This window comes from Chelonoidis abingdonii, chromosome 9, assembly GCF_003597395.2.
Source record: "Chelonoidis abingdonii isolate Lonesome George chromosome 9, CheloAbing_2.0, whole genome shotgun sequence".
NCBI classification, from domain to species: domain Eukaryota; kingdom Metazoa; phylum Chordata; order Testudines; family Testudinidae; genus Chelonoidis; species Chelonoidis abingdonii.
The window spans coordinates 45,821,930-45,842,896 of NC_133777.1; the positions used below are offsets into that span (position 1 = coordinate 45,821,930).

A 20,967-nucleotide genomic window follows, 5' to 3' on the forward strand; every position below is an offset into this window, starting at 1 on the left:
GCAGTCATCTGCTCAGTTCCCTCGCTTGTGCTCTTGAATTTGCCCGGAGCTTAGTGACATATGCAGAGATTAGTGACACCCCCATGTTCAACCCAAAAAGACTCATTTAGGGATTATTTGAATCTCTCTGAAGAAAATATGGGGGATTTAAATCTCAATTCATCTTCTTCAAGTCTGCTTTTCCCAGCAAGCCCTGGAAGGCAACACTAGTGTATTAGAAGGGAAGGATCTAATCAGGAATCTTTTTCTCCCAGGGTGGGTCACTCAAGTTTTCTGTCTATTCCCCCTTCTCCGCACAGTTCACTCAAAGCTCTTGGGTGCCGAACACTTTTAAACCCATTTTACCCCATTGCTTCTTGTTATGGCTCCATGTGACAGCTATAATATCATAGATGTGGACACTTTTCTCAGGGAATCAGCAAGGAAGGTTTCTGCACATAGGAAGAACTACTCTCCTCCCACTCCTGGCCTTCCCCACTCACTCCTCTCTTCTCCAGTCCCCACCTTTCACTTGAATCAAGATCAGTGCAATCTGTCACATTAGACACTGATCCTGCCAATACTTTCACACATACTTAGCTTCACACACAGACAAGGACTCCCACGGACTTTCCCAGGACTATTTCGGTGTGTAAAGTGAAGCAGGTGTGGTAGTGTTTGTATAGGCAGGGCCTTAGTCTGTTCTGTATATCCTTTCCATAGCAACGCCCAGGTGATTCTGGGATGCTGTAGTAATGCAACCTTGATTTCTTATTAAAGATAGGACTAAACCTAATCCCCAAATCTATCCACTTCTCAACTTCTGGAACATTTGATGGCTGCTTTTGGATCCAAAGCCACATTTTGCAAATACTCTTCACCAAATATCTTGGTTCTCAGCTCCTCTAAAAACTGGGGTTCAGATCGGGATCATATTTTTACTGTTCAGCCCTGGCTCTATTTTTGTACTGAGCAGGAGGGTTTTCAGGAGCCATATATCACACTGAAATATTGAGAACAATCTGGGCCTGATCCTACAGTGACTCAACGCCAGTGACTCCGGTGGAGTTACTCCTGATTAACATGGGTGTAAGCAGAATTAGGATCCTTATCTCCTGTTCTATTACAACCCCTCCCCCCAGAAATGGGTTGAAAACTCAGTGTATGTTTTTCCACTCTCCATGCAGGGTCCAGGCACAGTCCAGCCATGACCATCAGCCACCTCTGCTGCCGCACCAGGCTGTTAATCAGTCCCCATTCAGGGGATTGTCTGAAACACATCCTCACATCGCTGGACTGTGATGGGGAAGGGTCAATTACCAGATTGATGAAAAGGAAAAAGCTGCTCTCTGCCGCCAGACTGCAAATGAGAGGGACATCCCCTGTGGTGGGGGAATAGTTACCTTTAACCCACACAAGGCAGTCTGTATGCTCAGGAGGTGAAATTCTGGCCCCACTGAAGTCAATAGGAGTTGTGCCAGGTTTCACCCGGTGTCTATACAGCAAACAAAACCTCATGGCACTGAGTCTCAGAGTCCGGGTCTGCGGACATGGGTTTGTGCTATGGTGCTAACAATAACCATATATATGGGCTTCAGTGCCAAGCTCCAGCTCCAGCCAAGGTGTCTGCATGGCTGTTTTAAGTGGAGGAGGGGCTTTTGCTATGTAGACACACCCTAAAGGTACAGTCACTCTACACCTGGCAGTGAGCCTCCCAGCCTAGGCTGACACACTTGGGTTCGTGGGGTTTAGGCTAGTGCACTGAAAACAGCCAGGTAGATGTTGCTTTGGCATTGCAGCTTTGGCTGGAGCTCAGACTCTCAAGTCCACCCTCACCCCTTGGCATGTGAGCCCGAGCTGCAGTGCCCATACAGCTGTTCATAGTGCTCTAGCGCAAGCCTGCTGTCAACCTGGCCTGAGAGGCTCCCTTCCCAATGCAGTATGGACATACCCTTAGGGGTTGATCTGAGTGCATAACACAGTGGAGGTGCAGTGTAGGGCTTGCCTGCTTTTACGGGTGCTCCCCCAGGAGGTGTGCCCCAGCAAGGATGATGGGTTGTAGTGCCAGACAAAACATTCCTATGCATCAACATGTGTGAGGGGAGGAAAAGCCATTCAAAGAACTCATTTGCATGATTTTGTCTCCAGGCTGGGGAGACATCCCTTATCCAAGCATCATGACAGATGGATCCAACAGGCCTGATCCCAGGCTGAATCAGGAACACAGCACAGAGGAACTCCAGGTTTGGTCAATAAATCTTCACAGAACAGAGTCTGTGAGGTCTGATGTAAAGCTAGAGCCCAATCCTGGCAGGTGTTCTGGCCCCTTTGAACACAAAGGGATCAGGGAGCTGGAATGGAGGGGACACCCATCCAGAGCCAAATACGACTGAGCCCTTATTGAGCTGACATCTCTATTGCAGGGGAGACTGAGGGAGTGGGGAGGGTGAGTGCAAGTGCAGCTGGAAAGAGAGGGAGATTGTGGGTGCAGGTCCTAAGACCCACCTCCACTGATACAGGTGTCCAGTGCTCAATTTGTAATGAAAGAGGTGCTAGGGCCCAAGCACTTTTTTTACATTAATAACTGATGCAGCAAGCCCGGAGGTGCCAGGGCCATGAGCTGACAAGCCCAGAGGGGTTGGGACCATGAGCTGCCAAGCCCGATGGAGCTGGGGCTCTGACTTGGCACGAGTTAAGCACAGAGGGTGTCTGTGTGGAGGCAGCCCTAAGACAGATGCAAGATCAGATCTGACAGGGGAGGCATCCACAAGGGTGGCCGGATTTGAACAAAGATCCCACAGCATGGAAATAAACTTCCGGAGCCACTGGATCATCGCATCTACTGCTATCTCTGGGCAAGCCCTTGGGCCGTCCATACCTGCCCTTCAACACAGCCTGTGATCAGAACAGCACATTCAAGCAGGCTGGTTGGGGCAAGAGTGGATTACAGTTGGGCAGCATCCCGCACAGCTGTATAGGACCCTTTAGCCACTGGTCGCCAGGCCGTATCCTTAAGCCCTGGGGCTGGGATTTTCCTTGGGACACAGCTCTTCAACCATCCCAGCCTGTGCACTCAGTTTGCCCTGGGTAGTACATTCATTGCCAGCGGGTCTGGAGAGGCTGGGGTAATGGAGAAAACAACGCTCCTTTTGCAGCAGTGAGCAGGAGGAAAGGACAATGGAAGGGTGGGGGTGGGGAACAAAGAGACTGTGCAATTCCAATCAGCGCTCACGGAGTAGACACCTCCTGTTCCCGCTGGGGTCACTGCTCAGCAGGGAGGCTCGGCTCTCAGCATTACTCATTTATTTTCCCGTGCATGTGCAGAAATGAATTTGAAAACTGATAATGAAGTTGAACCTTCCCTTCCCCCCATACATGGAATATACTGAACTGCTAATGACAAGAGCTTTCTCCTCACTGTGAACATGTGCAGACACACACACACAAACGCTCTTCTCAGGCCAGATTGTTGCTGCACATGGCTACGGGACCAAAACATGCACCCTCGGCAGAGATTCACTCACGAAAATAACAGATGTCAAAATCTTAGCCTTTTCCTGCAATCGGCCAGTTCATCCCTGGTGTAATTCCATTGGCAAGACTGGAGTTGTGCCGTGGATTAGTTTGGCCCACAGCGATTTGTACATATTGGCTAGGTATGTGCTGCACATGCAGTTAACTCCCACCATCCCACCCCTGTATGCACGCACATGCACAGTGTTTCACATGTACACTCACCCTCCCACAGGCTCAGGTGCACCCATATATACGCTAAAGTCAATAAGATCAGTGGCTCTCAACCTTTCCAGACTACTGTACCCCTTTCAGGAGTCTGATTTGTCTTGTGTACCCCCAACCCAAGTTTCATCTCACTTAAAAACTACTTGCTTACAAAATCAGATCTAAAAATACAAAAGTGTCACAGCACACTATTACTGAAAAACCTACTCTCTCATTTTTACCATATAATTATAAAACAAATCAATTGGAATATAAATATTGTGCTTACATTTCAGTGTACAGTATATAAAGCAGTATAAACAAGTCATTGTCTGGATGAAATTTTAGTTTGTACTGACTTTGCTAGTGCTTTTTATGTAGCCTGCTGTAAACCTAGGCAGATATCTAGATGAGTTGATGTACCCCCCCAAAAAGACTACTGTATACCCCCAGGGGTATACGTACCCATGTTTGAAAACTACTGAATAAGATTGATGCACCCAGACCTCAGCACCTGTTGCATGCTGGGGATCTCCTTGAGCTGGCTGATATAAAGGGTTATTGCCCCAGACTGGGCATCTGGGAGCCCCTTTCTAAAGCACTACTCATACAATCATAGAATATCAGGGTTGGAAGGGAACTCAGGAGGTCATCTAGTCCAACCACCTGCTCAAAGCAGGACCAATTCCCATCTAAATCATACCAGCCAGGGCTTTGTCAACCCTGACCTTGAAAACCTCTAAGGAAGGAGATTCCACCACCTCCCTAGGTCACCCATTCCATTGCTCCTAGTGAAAAAGTTTTTTCTAATATCCAACCTAACCCCCTGCCCCTGCAACTTGAGACCATTATTCCTTGTTCTGTCATCTGGTACCACTGCGAACAGTCTAGATCCATCCTCTTTGGAACCCCCTTTCAGGTAGTTCAAAGCAGCTATCAATCTCCCCTCATTCTTCTCGTCTGCAGACTAAACAATCCCAGTTCCCTCAGCCTCTCCTCATAAGTCATGTGCTCCAGCCCCCTAATCATTTTTTTGCCTACCGCTGGACTTTTTCCAATTTTTCCACATCCTTCTTGTAGTGTGGGGCCCAAGACTGGAAACAGTACTCCAGATGAGGCCTCACCAATGTCAAATAAAAGGGAATGATCACATCCCTCTATCTGCTGGCAATGCCCCTACTTATACAGCCCAAAATGCCATTAGCCTTCTTGGCAACAAGGGCACACTGTTGACACATATCCAGCTTCTCGTTCACTGTAACCCCTAGGTCCTTTTCTGCAGAACTGCTTCCTAGCCATTCGGCCCTTAGTCTGTAGCAGTGCATGGGATTCTTCCGTCCTAAGTGCAGAACTCTGCATCGTCCTTGTTGAACCTCATCAGGTTACTTTTGGCCCAATTCTCTAAGTTGTCTAGATCCCCCTGTATCCTATCCCTATCCTCCAGCGTATCTACCACTCCTCCCAGTTTAGTGTCATCTGCAAAGTTGCTGAGAGTGCAGTGCATGCCGTCCTCCAGCTCATTAACGAAGATATTGAACAAAACCGGCGTCAGGACCGACCCTTGGGGCACTCCGCTTGAAACCGGCTGCCAACTAGACATGGAGCTGTTGATCACTATCCGTTAAGCCCGATGATCTAGACAGTTTTCTATCTACCTTATAGTCCATTCATCCAGCCCATATTTCTTTAACTTGTTGGCAAGAATACTGTGGGAGACCATATCAAAAGCTTTGCTAAAGTCAAGAAATAACACATCCATTGCTTTCCCCTCATCCACAGACCCAGTTACAGGGCTGCCCGGGGGGGGAGGGGAAAGTGGGGCAATTTGCCCCAGGCCCCCATGAGAATATAGTATTCTATAGTATTGCAACTTTTTTTTTTTTTAATAGAAGGAGCCCCCAAAATTGCTTTGCCCCAGGCCCCCTGAATCCTCTGGGTGGCCCTGCCCAGTTATCGCCTCATAGAAGGCAATTAGGTTAGTCAGGCATGACTTGCCCTTGGTGAATCCATGTTGACTGTTCCTGATCACTTTCCTCTCCTCTAAGTGCTTCAGAATTGATTCCTTGAGGACCTGCTCCATGATTTTTCCAGGGATTGAGGTGAGGCTGACTGGCTATAGTTCCCCGGATCCTCTTTCTTCCCTTTTTTAAAGATGGGCACTACATAAGCTTTTTTACAGGAGCTCCCCTGATCGCCATGAGTTTTCAAAGACAATGGCCAATGGCTCTGCAGTCACATCCACCAACTCCTTTAGCACCCTCAGATGCAGCGCACCCAGCCCCATGGACTTGTGCTCATCCAGTTTTTCTAAATAGTCTTGAACCACTTCTTTCTCCACAGAGGGCTGGTCACCTTCTCCCCATACTGTGCTGCCCAGTGCAGCAATCTGGGAGCTGCCCTTGTTTGTGAAGACAGAGACAAAAAAAGCATTGAGTATATTAGCTTTTTCCACATCCTCTGTCACTAGGTTGCCTCTGTCATTCAGTAAGAGGCCCACGCTTTCCTTGACTTTCTTCTTATTGCTAACATACCTGAGAACCCTTCTTGTTACTCTTAACATCTCTTGCTAGTTGCAACTCCAAGTGTGATATGGTTTTCCTGATTTCACTCCTTCATGCCTGAGCCCACACCCCGAATCCCTCCTGCACCCCGCTCCACAACCCCCTTCCCTGAGCCCCCTGCCACACCCTGCACCCCTCCTGCAGCCCAACCCCCTGCTCTGAGCTCCCTTGTACACCCCACACTCCTGCACCCGAACCCCTTGCCCTGAGCCCCTTCCTGCACACTGAACCCCCTCCCACACCCCGAACTCCCTCCCACATCCAAACCCCCTGCCCCAGCCCTATATTCATGGCCCTGCATGCAATTTCCCCACCCGGATGTGGCCCTCAGGCCAAAAAGTTTGCCCACCTGTGTTTTAATACCTCTTTGAAAAAAAACCCATACAAGCCAACAGTCCCCCATGACTGTGCATGAGAACTGATGCTGCCCCTTTGGGGCAGTGACAAGCCAGTCTGGGGCTACATGCAAATATTTACCGAACAGTACTGTACGTAACTATATATTTACAGCTGCCTTAGAATGGGTAGCATGGAGAGGAACCAAGTGGCATTAGTCACTGTTGGAAGACAGGACACTGGGCTAGATGGACCTTTGGTCTGACCCAGTATGGCCATTCTTATGAGCCCAGCCCTCTCTGTCCTGTTCAAAGAAGTAGGGCAGCAGTACATTCAGCTCTCCCAGCTGGCTCAAGGTTACAAAGTCTATCAAGGGGGATGAATAATGACTTCCCATTAATATTAATCCTGCTGAGTTCTCAGATAAAGAGAAATCAATAGGACTTCTCGGCGCAGCGATCAGGAGAGTGGAAGCAGCTGGAGATGAACAGTGGCAAATTTGTCATTGAGCCTGGCCTCCTCTGACAGCCCATGTCACCCTCCCCCCACCTGTGCACATGGCCCTGCTGGAAGCCCAACACCTGAGCTCCTCTTACACAATACCTTTAATCGCCAGTGCAGCCAGAAGAAGCAGAGCTGGAGGGAGCCTGGAGAAGAGGACGGGCTGGCAGATAGGCAGGGAGGGGGATTCATGGGTTTGTGACATGGCTAAGGGGGAATAAACAATGTAAAACGTCAGATTCAACAAGGGAGAAAAGCTTCATCAAGTCTGCTCTAACACAGCAAGATGCCAGGGGGATTCTTGGCTGAATTGCACCATTTACATGGCAAAGCGCCTTTGGGTGTAAAGTTCACAGCTTTGGGAGCAGCCATTTTCTACCCTCCCTGGGATGTCACTGGACAATCAGCCCTTTCAAGGCAAGGCAGGAAACAATAAGCAGTGCTCAGTCAGGACCCATCACAGAACCACAGAGTTCCAGGCCAGAAGGGACCAAACCAGTGGCTCTCAACCTTTCCAGACTGCTGTACCACTTCCAGGAGTCTGATTGGTCTTGCATGCTCCCAAGTTTCACCTCATTTAAAAAGTACTTGCTTACAAAATCAGACCTAAAAATACAAAAGTGTCACAGCACACTGTTACTGAACAATGACTTATACCTATCTCACAGAACTGGAAGGGACCTCCAAAGGTCATTGAGTCCAGCCCCCTGCCTTCACTAGCAGGACCAAGTAATGATTTTGCCCCAGATCCCTAAGTGGCCCCCTCAAGGACTGAACTCACAGCCCTGGGTTTAGCAGAGCAATGCTCAAACCACTGAGCTATCCCTCCCCCTGTTCTCATTTTTACCACCTAATTATAAAATAAATCATTTGGAATACAAATATTGTACTTACATTTCAGTGCATAGTATCTACAGCAGTATAAACAAGTCATTGTCTGTATGGCATTTTAGTTTGTACTGACTTCATTAGTGTTTTATTTATTAGGGCTGTCGATTAATTGCAGCTAATTCATGCGATTAATTCAAAAAAATTAACTTCAATTAAAAAAATTAATCTTCATTATTTGAACTGTTAAACGATAGAATACAAATTGAAATGTATTAAATATTTTGGATGTTTTTCTACATTTCCTGCTATACTGATTTCTATTACAACACAGAATACAAAGTGTGCAGTGCTCACTTTATATTATTTTTTATTACAAATATTTGCACTGTAAAAATGATGAACAAAAGAAATAGCATTTTTCAATTCACCTCATACAAGTACTGTAGTGCAATCTTATTGTGAAAGTGTAACTTACAAATGTAGATTTTGTTGGTTACATAACTGCACCCAAAAACAAAACAATGTAAAACTTTAGAGCCTACAAGTCCACTCAGTCCTACTTCTTGTTCAGTCAATTTCTAAGACAAAACAAGTTTGTTTACATTTATGGGAGATATGGCTTCCTGCTTCTTATTTAGAATATCACCTGAAAGTGAGAACAGGTGTTCACATGGCACTTCTGTAGCTGGCGTTGCAAGGTATTTATGTGGCCAGATATGCTAAAAATTCATATGCCCCTTCATGCTTCAGCCACCATTCCATGATACTGATGTTTGTTAGGCAAATAGTGCTTTAATTAAATTTGTGACTGAACTCCTTGGGGGAGAACTGTATGTCGCCTGCTCTATTTTACCTGCATTCTGCCATATATTTCATGTTATAGCAGTCTTGAATGATGACCCAGCCCATGTTGTTTGATTTACGAACACTGTCACTGCAGATTTGACAAAATGTACAGAAGGTACCAATGTGAGATTTCTAAACATAGCTACTGCACTTGACCCAAGGTTTAAGAATCTGAAGTGCCATCCAAAATCTGAGAGGGATAAGGTGTGGAGCATGCTTTCAGAAGTCATAAAAGAGCAACACTCCGATGCAGAAACTACAGAACCCAAACCACTAAAAAAGAAAATCAACCTTCTGCTGGTGACATCTGACTCAGATGATGAAAATGAACCTGCATCGGTCTGCTCTGCTTTGGATTGTTATTGAGCAGAACCTGTCATCAGCATGGATGCATAGCCTCTGGAATGGTGGCTGAAGCACGAAGGGACATATGAATCTTTACCGCATCTGGCATATAAATACCTTACAAAATGTAGAAAACATTTTTAAATAAATGGTATTCTATTATTGTTTAACAGAATGGTATTCTATTATTGTTTAACAGTGCGATTAATCTTAATTAATTTTAAATGTATGATTAATCGCGATTAATTTTTTTAATTGCTTGACAGTTCTACTTTTTATGTAGCTTCCTGTAAAACTAGGCAAATATCTAGATGAGTTGATGTATCCCTGGAAGACCTCTAAGTATCCCCAGGGGTACACATACCCCTGGTTAAGAACCACTGGACCAGACCATCGAGCCTGGCCTCCTGGAGATCACAGGCCACCAGCACCACCCAGCACCTGCACACTAACCCAACAACCGAGCTGAGACATAAGTATCACAGCCCTCAGGAGACTGGATTGGTACAAACCACAGGCGGCAAACAGGAAGGACCAAGGTACCTAAGGGCCAAAGGCTTCTTCAATGGCAGGAAAAGGATCCCTGAGGTGCTGAATGCCCTCAATTCCCACCGAAGAGCCTGGGAGTTGACGGCATGGAGCATGCCCCAGGATTGAGCCCAGCTCATGTGCCAAATGAGCCAGCATCTCTCTGTTGTGGGACCTTTCCCTGTGCATAGCAGTTACCTGGAGGTATCTGGGCAGCATCACCAGCAGGCCAGGGGTACCTTTGGGGAACTGCTGTGCCAGTGCCCTGCCAGACTTGATGCAAGGGAAGGACGAAAGATGCTCAAAAGCAAGGATGCACTTGCGGTTACACACGGGGCTTGGTCGCCCATGATGTGTGTTCAATTCCAGGCCCAAGTCACTGAATCTCACTGTGTCTCAGCTCCCCGACCCCATGAAGCACTATGAGGATCTGTTTGTTCTTGTACATGTGGCACTTAGATTCAGCGAGAGGTGGGCACAAGGGGCGATCAATAGCTAGAACTGAAGCAGGCTGTCTAACCATTCAATGGCTCAGATCACAAACTGAAGAAGGTAGGGCCACCTCATGCACTCTTTCCTCAGACAAGTCTCCCACTGATGACTGCAGAATCTGGCCCTGAGTTCTGGCCCTCCAAAGCCCTGTTTGTGCAACTGGCCTTTCTAATGCAAGAGCAAACTGGCTTGGCTAAAATATAAGCCAGCCTAAAACTTTACTGCAAGCTTGAATCTGAACCTTTTCCTGATTGAAAGTTTTGTTTAAAACCAAGACTACAATAAAAGATTCCCCGACCAACACTTTCCGTCTGCTCCTCCGCGCAGGGCCACCACCATCATACCCATGAAACAGCCCATCCGGACAAACAGTACGGACCACTGCACAAGAACGTCCATTCCAATGATGCACAGCCCAAAGCACTGTGGGGACCTGGTCCACAACTAGGACTGCTAGGCACAGCAGGAATACAAACAACAACTCAGGATAAATCCCAGCCTGATGGTTGCCTCTCCAAATCAACCCTCCAAACCTCTCTGCTTCTAATATGCTCCAGAAAAAATGCTGTCCCAGGAGGACTGAGCTAAATTGAGCTGGGGAGCTGAAAATCATGAAGCAGACTCATTTTTAATTATGGCTATTCAAGTTCCAGGAATGCAGAAAGTAAATATATATTTATTTTTAGGCCATCTTTTGCCCCATTTGCAACAGGAAATTGAATGTACTCGATTCTGTGTGGCTATGCTCCTGAGAGAAACCCCGGGGAAATGAATATGCTGTAACCAGCACACACAAAATACATTTTTTGTTATGTCCTCACTGCTCATTGACTCTGCCATAAGATTTCCCTGGGGATGTTCAGGTACGTGCAGGATTAACCTCTCATTCACAACACCCTGAAATTCTATTCCTGCTTTAAATGTTACACCCCTCCAACCATCCCCCACTCCAATCCCCATGGCTAAACTGTGTCCTTATTTCCTGTTTGGTGCTTGAGAGCTCTGGACTATGCACATTGATCAGAATCAAACACAAACAGGCCACATTCCACCCTGGACTTCAAATCTGGCTGGACCAAACCCTACTGCCCAGACCCACAGATGCAAACTGAGTTGTTGCTACCAAGTCCAGGCAGCTGAATTTGCAAATCAGTCGTCAACTTACACACTGCCATTTCAAACATATTTCTATAAACATTCTACACACACTTGAACAATTTGCACTGTGACTGCTGCAGGCTCTTTCACTTTTGCATTCCTCACTCTCTCTTTTCCCCCTTCCAAACCATCCACAACATAGTGGCAAAATTATCTATGTTGCCTGCTGCTCTGATCATACCCAGCTTCCCTTCAAGTTCCTTTCCTGGCTCCGTCTCAACTTCTCAATCAAATTCAGGTTCAAGCTCCCCCCACAAATGAGGCCCTGCCTGCTTCTGTTCTTGTTCCCTGTTGCTCCCTACCTTGCCCCTGCTCTCTGTGCAAGCTACACAACCGGCCACTCCTGTTTCTTCCTCCTCACACTTCCAGTTTTGATCTCCTATGGCTGGAATCTCCTTCTTGACCAGACCCATAATTCTATCCCTCCATCTCCTTCCAGTGTCTCCTTAAAACTCACTTCTATGAAGCCTAAAAACATGTTGCTTTACCCATATAAATAATAATCACCCCCCAAGTTTGTAGATGGGAAAACTGAGGCATAGAAATGGAAAATCACTTACCTAATGTCACCCTGCAAATCAGTACCAAGTCTGGATTAAAACTCAGGTCTCTTGACTCCTAGCACCCTGACCACTAGACCTCCCAATCTGGAGGTACCTTGGCTCCCCTGACCACCTACCTCCTTGTCCAGAGGTGATTGAATTCTATTGACCAGTGGTAGGTGCCTGTCTCCATGTATGGAGGTAACCAAACTCCCCTGTTGTTAAGTAGACTCCTCGCTTCTGGGCACCTATACTCTAGGCCCACAGCTACACACAGTTCTACAAGCACTTTTTCTTCTTCATTACCATGTAGGACCTGGCTGCTTCAAATTAAGTTAGAACTCCTGCTCTTTTGTATCAGCTGGGACAAAATAACTCCATCACAGAACTGTGCTACCAGACTTATTGTCCTGACTTTGCATCAGCTAACACACAAGGGTGCAATGTAATAGCATGACACTGTAACGTCATCACATTTGGCCACCGCATCGCCCTGCGGTGAATCTGGCAGCTACACAGCCTACTCGTCTGTTTGGCTCGCACGTGCTTTGAGCTACGTGCAGCAATATGGTAGCACAGGGTTGCTCACAAGCACTGGAGTTGTTCGAATTGATACTTTTAAAGAAAGGCCTGGCTAAAAAACAGCAGCGCTCGCTGGAAGATTGACATGGGCTTTGAAACCAAACCTGAAAGAGACAAAGTGGGTGAAAATTTAGCTACCACTGAAGTTGATAGCATCCCTTTAGAAAGAGAGTGGAGTCATGGGTTGGCCGGCCTCCCTGCAGTCAGCCTCCTCCGGCTGTTATGCTGATTTCTTCCTAGGGACCAGTGGGGTTTTCTCTGAGTGAATGAAAAGACACCAATCATCCATAAACTGGTGATACCTCAGCACTAATCTAATTGTGGCAAAGCAGGGTCCTTACCTTCTCCTGGTACTGCCGCCTTGAGGAGTCCAGAGACTGGATGAGGGCTGTGGCATGGCCGATGAACATGGCATAGCAGGTGGCACCAACGATCATGCTCAGCATAGTAAGCCACACATCTGACATGCCAACGGGAGCCTGCTGCCCATAGCCAATGCAGAGCATGTGACTCATCGCCTTGAACAGTGCATAGGAATACTGCTTCCCCCAGGAGTCATTCTAAAGAGACAGACACAGACAGACAGACAGACAAGGCTTTAGCAGCTTTACAGGACACAAGGAGGAAGCCAGGGAGACATTCCCTGGGACAGACACTTTTAACACAGATGCCTAAGGTTAGCCTGCTAAATCCATATTTAAGGTACCTAAACAAGTGGCTTAATTCCCAAAGGGCTGCACACCAAGCAGTCCCATCGACTCCCCTGAGAACAGCTGGGTACTCAGTATATTTGAAGAAATTAGATCTTTTATTTAGGTGCCTAACTCTGGGCACAGAAGCCTAAATTTAGGCACCAACATTTGAAAATCATGGCTAGGATTTATACCAATTGCATAAACTGGCTCCAGCAAAACCTTCTGCAAAGGGAACCCAGAGAGACTAACACGCTGCTAGCCCAGGATGAACTTAGGCAGCGCCATCAATCACAGCACAAAAAGGCTACAGGGTGATTCATGTGCTGGAGGAGGAACTGCAGCAAATCACTGCTCTGCCTAAAAACTGGTTAAGCTGGGGAACAGCTGAGGGTACCACAAGTGACCTGCTCCAAGCTGGTATTTGGAACCCCTTGAGGGGTTGTGTTCTAACATCACTTGTATGTCTTTGATTTACTCTCCTGCTCAGGAGTGCCAGACCCCAACTGAACAGGCATGAAGGGGTGAAGGTAAGTTAGTATTTATAATGTCCAGGCAGCCCTTTCCCCCAAGATCAGGGGTTCAGTGTAAAATAGTACTTCTCCCTAGGAGCAGCACAAGCCATGGGTGACCATATTGCAGGGACGCACTAAGGTGTCACAACGAAAGGCAAATCGATTCATTGCTTTCTTGGGACAGTCTGCGCAGTCCTGGCTCTGTGCTGAAATGAACAGCAGGAGCACACCAACTGCTACAGAACTAGACAGGGCTGAATGCAGGCAAGTTCGAAGTTTTCTAAACTACTCAAACTAGACTGAGTTCACACACCAAACATAAGTTTATTAACTACAGAAGAGGTGCAGTGATGGTTCTATGGTCCGTCCCACAAAATCCTACTCGGTCATTACATTGTCATCACACACTGCTGCAACAACATATATGAACAATATCTTCACTGTGGTTACATGAGTGACAGTGAAGAACCCACAAATTCACCACTCTTCTGTTCCTAGAAAGATGTTAATGTTACGGATTGACTTGTGCCAATAACATGGGGCAAACCAGCTTGGGGAAGATCTTTGTGGGGAGGAGTTGGTTGGTGGCTGAGTGTAATATAACCAAAGAATAGTTCTACTAACCACCCAGAGAGACCCTGTCTACACCAGGGACGTTTCCTAGGAGTTTCCCACCATTGGCTCAGCTCCACCCTGCAGCAGCATTGGGAAGCCTCATGCTAATGGGCCCCCAGAAGTTTTTGGACACTGCCCACCATGGAGAGATCTAACCACAATGGGGGAGAACAGGTTGGTGACCCATCTACAACAGGACTCCCAACATTACCAACTTCACTGGGAAACTTGTCAGAAGCTCCACTAGCATAGATGGAGACAGAGCATATTATTGCCACTTCTGGGCAGCCAAGAACAGCTGGAACCTCTGCAGAGTGTTCGTGGGTGCTAAGCAAGTGGACAGAGACTCAGAATAGTCTGACCCAGGCTATATTCAGTGGCCATATGTATAATGTCCTGATTAAAAATGGACAACACAACAAAAGCAGCAGCAAAAGGAACACAGAAGTAGCCCATTCAGAGCCCCATAAAGATACAGCTCCTCACCATGCCAAACTCTCTGGGCTGGTGTTATTAACAAACAAGGAGCCAGTTCAACCCAGTCCATTGGAAAATGTCTCCTGCCATTGAGACAACTTGACAATTGCAGATTCAGAGCCCTACTACAAAATGGGCCACTCATGTGCCAGTGGGGACACCTCTGCCAAGGGGAGCAGTATTTGCACCTCGGAATGGGAGCACAGATTTCACTTGCAGACAGTGCTCCATAAGGAACCTCATGGATGGACGTTGCCAGGGGTTGTGCACTGAATAGGTGTATCCTCCATACACCTTGGCTATGCCCTCACCCCTTCCATCCCCACTCTCTTTTGAGGCTGTGCGGTTCCTAGCCAAGCAAGGGTTGGAGGTTTTCCTGGGAGCATCTGTCACTACCTGGGGTCTTGTGCCATGAGCGGAACCAGCTCTGAGCTGTCAGAGCACCTCAAACTAGGTTTTGTTTTAATGAATGTGTTGTTCCCTTACCGCTACCATTGAAGTTATGGTATTTACCCACCTTCCCTTTCCCTGGGCCCTCATCATTCTAGCAATCACAGAGCCATCATTGTAAAAAGCCCCATCACTTACACAATGACACGCACACACTCCCCAATCGTTAGCCCTCCTCCCCACCTGGCTTATTGTCTATGTACTGAAAGGCTAAAGGGAGCTCTGAGATTGTGAGCTGGACCAGTTGCCCTGGCCAGACCTCTGCCCTTGATGACATGTCACTTGTGAGGTGGGCAGTAGATTGACCGCACCAGTTATGTCAGCTGCCACTCATGTGAGGGCACAGAGGCAGCACAGCAGTCTTTCTCCCTCTCTGTGTAATGAACCTTCCCTGTTAAATGGATGTGGTTTGTGTTAATCAAATTGCATTAGAGACAGTAGGTCAGTGGTTGGTGGAAGTGAGCAGAAGGCTGATGCTGGGCAGGAGAGCGGCACAAGGGGGCTCCTGCACCAGACGCTGCAGCATCACAGCCTGTGGGAGAATTTGGATCCCCAGCAGTGGCTTGTAGGATCTTATCTTGGGAAGGCAGAAAAGGCCTCTGGAGAAATTGCAGAGGCCAAGTATGTTCGTTCATTCATGTGTGTGACTGGGACCAGCTGAAGACACACACATCCAGTGCAAAGTGGCCCAAGAAAGAAGATCTGGGACACATCACTGGAGAGCAGAAGCATAAGGCAAACATGGAGCAGCCAGTCTCAGAGCTCAGTGCACACCAGGAGAAGTGAAAAGGGCAGTTTAGCCACAGTCTGCACATAATCCTTCATTGCTCCTAATTTAGGCTGGTGAGGTAGCATGATTGAAACCCGACCACCCCTCAATGCAGTGGCTGCATTGACACCCATAAGAACAAAAGAATGGCTGTACTGGGTCAGACCAAAGGCCATCCAGCCCAGTATCCTGTCTGCCGACAGTGATCAATACCAGGTGACCCAGAGGGAGTGAACCTAACAGGTAATGATTAAGTGATATCTCCACCCTCTGACAAACAGAGGTTAGGGACACCATTTTTTACCCATCCTGGCTAATAGTCATTAATGGACTTAATCTCCATGAATTTATCTAGTTCTCTTTTAAACCCTGTTATAGTCCTAGTCTTCACAACCTCCTCAGGCAAGGAGTTCCACAGGTTCACTGTGCACTGTGTGAAGAACTTCCTTTTATTTGTTTTAAACCTGCTGCTCATTAATTTCATTTGGTGGCCTCTAGTTCTTTATTATGGGAACAAGTAAAATACTTCTCCTTATTCACTTTCTCCACACCACTCATGATTTTATATACCTCTATCATATCACCCCTTAGTCCTCCTCTTTTCCAAGCTCAAAAGTCCTACCTCTTTAATCTCTCTAACATGGACCCGTTCCACAAACCCTAATCATTTTAGTTGCCCTTTTCTGAACCTTTTCTAATGCCAGCAATCTTTTTTGAGATGAGGAGACCACATCTGTACACAGTAGTCAAGATATGGGCGTACCATGGATTTTACAGAAGGGCAATAAGATATTCTCATTTTTCTCCATCCCTTTTTTAATGATTCCCTAACATCCTGTTTGCTTTTTTGATTGCCACTGCGCACTGCATGGACGTCTTCAGAGAACTATCCATGATGACTCACAGATCTCTTTCCTGATTAGCTGTAGCTATTTAGGCCCATCATATTGTATGTATAGTGAGGTTATTTTTTCCTACGTGCATTACTTTAACATTCATCACATTGAATTTTGTTGCCCAAATCATTTAGTTTTGTGAGATCTTTTTGAAGTTCTTCACAGTCTGCTTGGTCTTAAACTATCTTGAGCAGTTTAGTATCATCTGCAAACTTTACCACCTCACTGTTTACCCTTTCTCCAGATCATTAATGAATAAGTTGAATAGATGGTTTCTAGGACTGACCCTTGGGGAACACCACTAGTTACCACTCTCCATTCTGAAAATTTACCTTTTATTCTGACCTTTTGTTCCTTGTCTTTTAATCAGTTCTCATCCACGAAAGGATTTTTCCCTCTTATCCCATGAACAATTAATTTATGGAAGTGCCTTTTGTGAGGGACCTCGCAAAGGCTTTCTGGAAATTAAGTAACTATGTCCACTGGATCCCCCTTGCCCACAAGTCTGTTGACCCCGTCAAAGAACTCTAATAGATTAGTAAGATTGTATTTCCCTTTACAGAAACCATGTTGACTTTTGCCAACAATTTATATTTCTTCTATGTGGTCTGACAATTTATTCTTTAACTATTGTTTCAACTAATTTTCCCAGTACTGGACGTTAGACTTACGGTCTGTAATGCTGGATCACCTCTAGAGCCCTTTTTAAATATTGGTGTTACATTAGCTATCTTCCAGTCATTGGTACAGAAGCTGATTTAAAGGACAGGTTACAAACCATAGTTAATAGTTCTGCCATTTCACATTCGAGTTCTTTCAGAACTTGGTGAAGTCCATCTGGCTTGTTACTGTTAAGTTTATCAATTAAATTCCAAAACCTCCTCTAGTGACACTTCAATCTGTGACAGTTCCTCACTTTGTCCACTACAGGGACGGCTCAGGTTTGGGAATCTCCCTAACATCCTCAGCTTGAAGACTGAAGCAAAGAATTCATGTAGTTTCTTCACAATGAACTTCACTGTTTTTAAAGTTCTCCTTTTGTATCTTGATTGTCCAGGGGCCCACTGGTTGTTTATCAGGCTTTCTGCTTCTAATGTACTTAAACATTTGGTTATTACCTCTGGAGTTTTTGGCTAGTTGCTCTTCAAGACTCCTTTTTGCGTGTTTCTTATTACATTTTTACACTTAATCTGGCAGTGTTTATGCTCTTTCTATTTACCTCACTAGGATTTGACTTCCACTTTTTAAAAGATGCCTTTTTCTCTCTCATTGCTTCTTTTACATGGTTGTTTAACCCACAGTGGCTTTTTTTAAGCTCTTTTACTGCGTTTTTTTAATTTGAGGTATATATTTAAGTTGGGCCTCTATTATGATGTCTCTGAAAAGTGTCCATGCAGCTTGCAGGAATTTTCACTCTAGTCACTGTACCTTTTAATTTCTGTTTAACTAACCTCCTCATTTTTGCATAGTTCCCCTTTCTGAAATAAAATGCCACAGTGTTGGGCTGTTGAGGTGTTCTTCCCACAGAAATGTTAAAGGTTTTTATCTTATGGTCACTATTTCCAAGCCATCCTGTTATAGTTACCTCTTGGGACAGATCCTGTGCTCCACTGAGGACTAAATCAAGAATTGCCTCTCCCCTTGTGGGTTCCCATACCAGCCGCTCCAAGAAGCAGTCAATTAAAGTATCGAGAAATTTTGTCTCTGCATTTCATCCTGAGATGACATGTACCAAGTCAATATGGGGATAATTGAAATCCCCCACTATTATTGAGTTTTTTATTTTTACAGCCTCTCTAATCTCCCTTGGCATTTCATTGTCACTATCACTGTCCTGGTCAAGTGGTCGTTAATAGATCCCTAATATTATATTCTTATTAGAGTATGGAATTACTATCCATAGAGATTCTATGGAACATGTGGATTCATTTAAGAATTTAACTTCATTTGATTCTACAGTTTCTTTCACATATAGTGCCACTCCCCCCTCACCCACTGCACGACCTGTTCTATCCTTCCAATATATTTTGTACCCCGGAATGATTGTCCCTTATTGATTGTCCCCACTCCACCAGGTTTCTGTGTTGCCTATTATATGAATATCCTCCTTTAACACGAGGCACTCTAGTTCACCCGTCTTATTATTTAGACTTCTAGCATTTGTGTACAAGCACTTTAAAAACTTGTCACTGTTTGTCTGTCCTTTTCTGATGTGTCAGATTCTTTTTTATGTGAATGTTTCTCATCTGATCTGGCCCATACTTTATCCTCTTCCATCCTCTCCTCCTGACTAAAACCTTGAGAATCTCTATCAATAGACTCTCCTCTAAGAGAAGTCTCTGTCCAATCCACGTGCTCCTCTGCAGTGATCGGCTTGCCCTCATATCTTAGTTTAAAAACTGCTCTACAACCTTTTTATGTTAAGTGCCACTAGTCTAGATCCACTTTGGTTTAGGTGGAGCCCATCTCTCCTGTATAGGCTCCTGCTATCCCCAAAGTTTCCCCAGTTCCTAATAAATCTAAACCCCTCCTCTCTACACCATCATCTCATCCACGCATTGAGACTCAAACTCTCCCTGTCTACCTTGCCCTGCTTGTGGAACTGGAAGCATTTCTGAGAATGCTGCCATAGAGGTCCTGGATTTTAGTCTCTTTCCTAGCAGCCTAAATTTGGCCTGCAGGATGTCTCTCCTACCCTTTCCTATGTCATTGGTACCTACTTGTACCAGGATCACCGGCTCCTCTCCAGACTACACATATGTCTTTCTAGATGCCTCGAGAGAGCCGCAACCATCTGCCTTCATGCTCATCTATGGCTGTCACTGCAATGACAGAGGCAAGAGGCAGGCACTACACAGAGGGGAGACAATGTCCTGTTTCACTCCAGCTGGGCAGCGCTCAGGAAATGTCTCCATTGGCCTTGTCATTCTGGCTTCTCTACAGCATCTCTCAGCCTGAACGATCCCACAGTGCTCTATCAGTGGTACATCTATGAAATCACTTATTTTCATCACGGAAATGCAGCTGCTTTTGGGGTTGAACGCAACAGCTGTTAAACACTAAAGTGCAACTTGATGCTACAGTTTAAGACAGGAAGTGAAGGATGTTTTATCAAGCTGAAACTGAAGTGGGAATTTTGGAGGACAGATTTCTATCAGCCCTGTTGGAATTTGGCTAAAATACCCAGGCTAACACCCTCTCTCACCAGAAGATCTGCCAGTGGTGTTGGGCCCTTCTTGTGAGGTGCTGAGCAAATTCAGTTCTCATCTAGCTTCGCAGGAGTTGACAGTACAGGAGGAACTCAACACCACACAAAAACTGGGTCTCTAATGGCCACAGGTGGCCAGGGCCTGAGATACAGGACTGAGAGCTGACAATTGGGAGCAGCTCTGCCAATGACTTGCTGTTTGGCCTTGGACAAACAACTTCACCTCTCCGGCAGCCCCTTAGGAAGTAGGGGATAATATTTACCCACATGCCCTGGGACTTTTAGAGGGCAAGGCAGTACTTTGTACAGTAGTTACCCAACGCAGACCAGACTGACGCACAGCATCCTACTGAGGCCCAGAGTCAGAACTGGCTCAGAGGGAAGAGTGCTACCTGCTGTACCACCAACACCATTCCCTTCAGCACCTGGCTCCACCCTGAGAAGCAGCCTGTTCCACACCAGACCTTGAGTAACTTTTCAGATCTTATAGTGGTTACAGGTCAAACTGCCAGGGCAGTAGGCGAGCAAGGAGCAGCTGGCACTGGGCAGGGCTGTGTGCCAGTGACAGCAAACGAGAGCTGCAGAAAGGGAAGCTTCAGCTCAGTGCCTCAGGACATCAATCTACCCCCTGAGCGCTTCAGGAACCTACAAAACCTTTCCGGACACCTGTGGTTGAAATCTCTGGGATGCCCATTGGTTTATGGGCCTCTTCAAACTGTTAATTTAGGCCTGGTCTAGGCCCATGATTTTTTACCGGCACAAATATGTCTATTGACCTGTGCCAGGCAGGGCATCAGACTAGATGATGACAGTAGTGTCTTCTGCCTTAACATCTACGAATCTGTTACACTGGTGATATTTTTGTAACTGAACTAGTAATGCTGATACAAACCCCAGTGTGGACACAGTTATAAGGGGATAAAA

General features: G+C 46.1%; 1 protein-coding gene across 1 annotated transcript in view; it reads right to left on the minus strand.

Moving 5' to 3' along the window:
* HCN4 (hyperpolarization activated cyclic nucleotide gated potassium channel 4) overlaps nucleotides 1-20,967 on the minus strand; it is a 161,108-nt gene that overhangs the window by 41,780 nt on the left and 98,361 nt on the right. Inside the window, exon 4 of the mRNA XM_032789147.2 lies at nucleotides 12,763-12,981. Within this exon, the coding sequence (XP_032645038.1) occupies nucleotides 12,763-12,981 (219 nt within the window). The remainder of the gene's footprint in view (nucleotides 1-12,762; nucleotides 12,982-20,967) is intronic.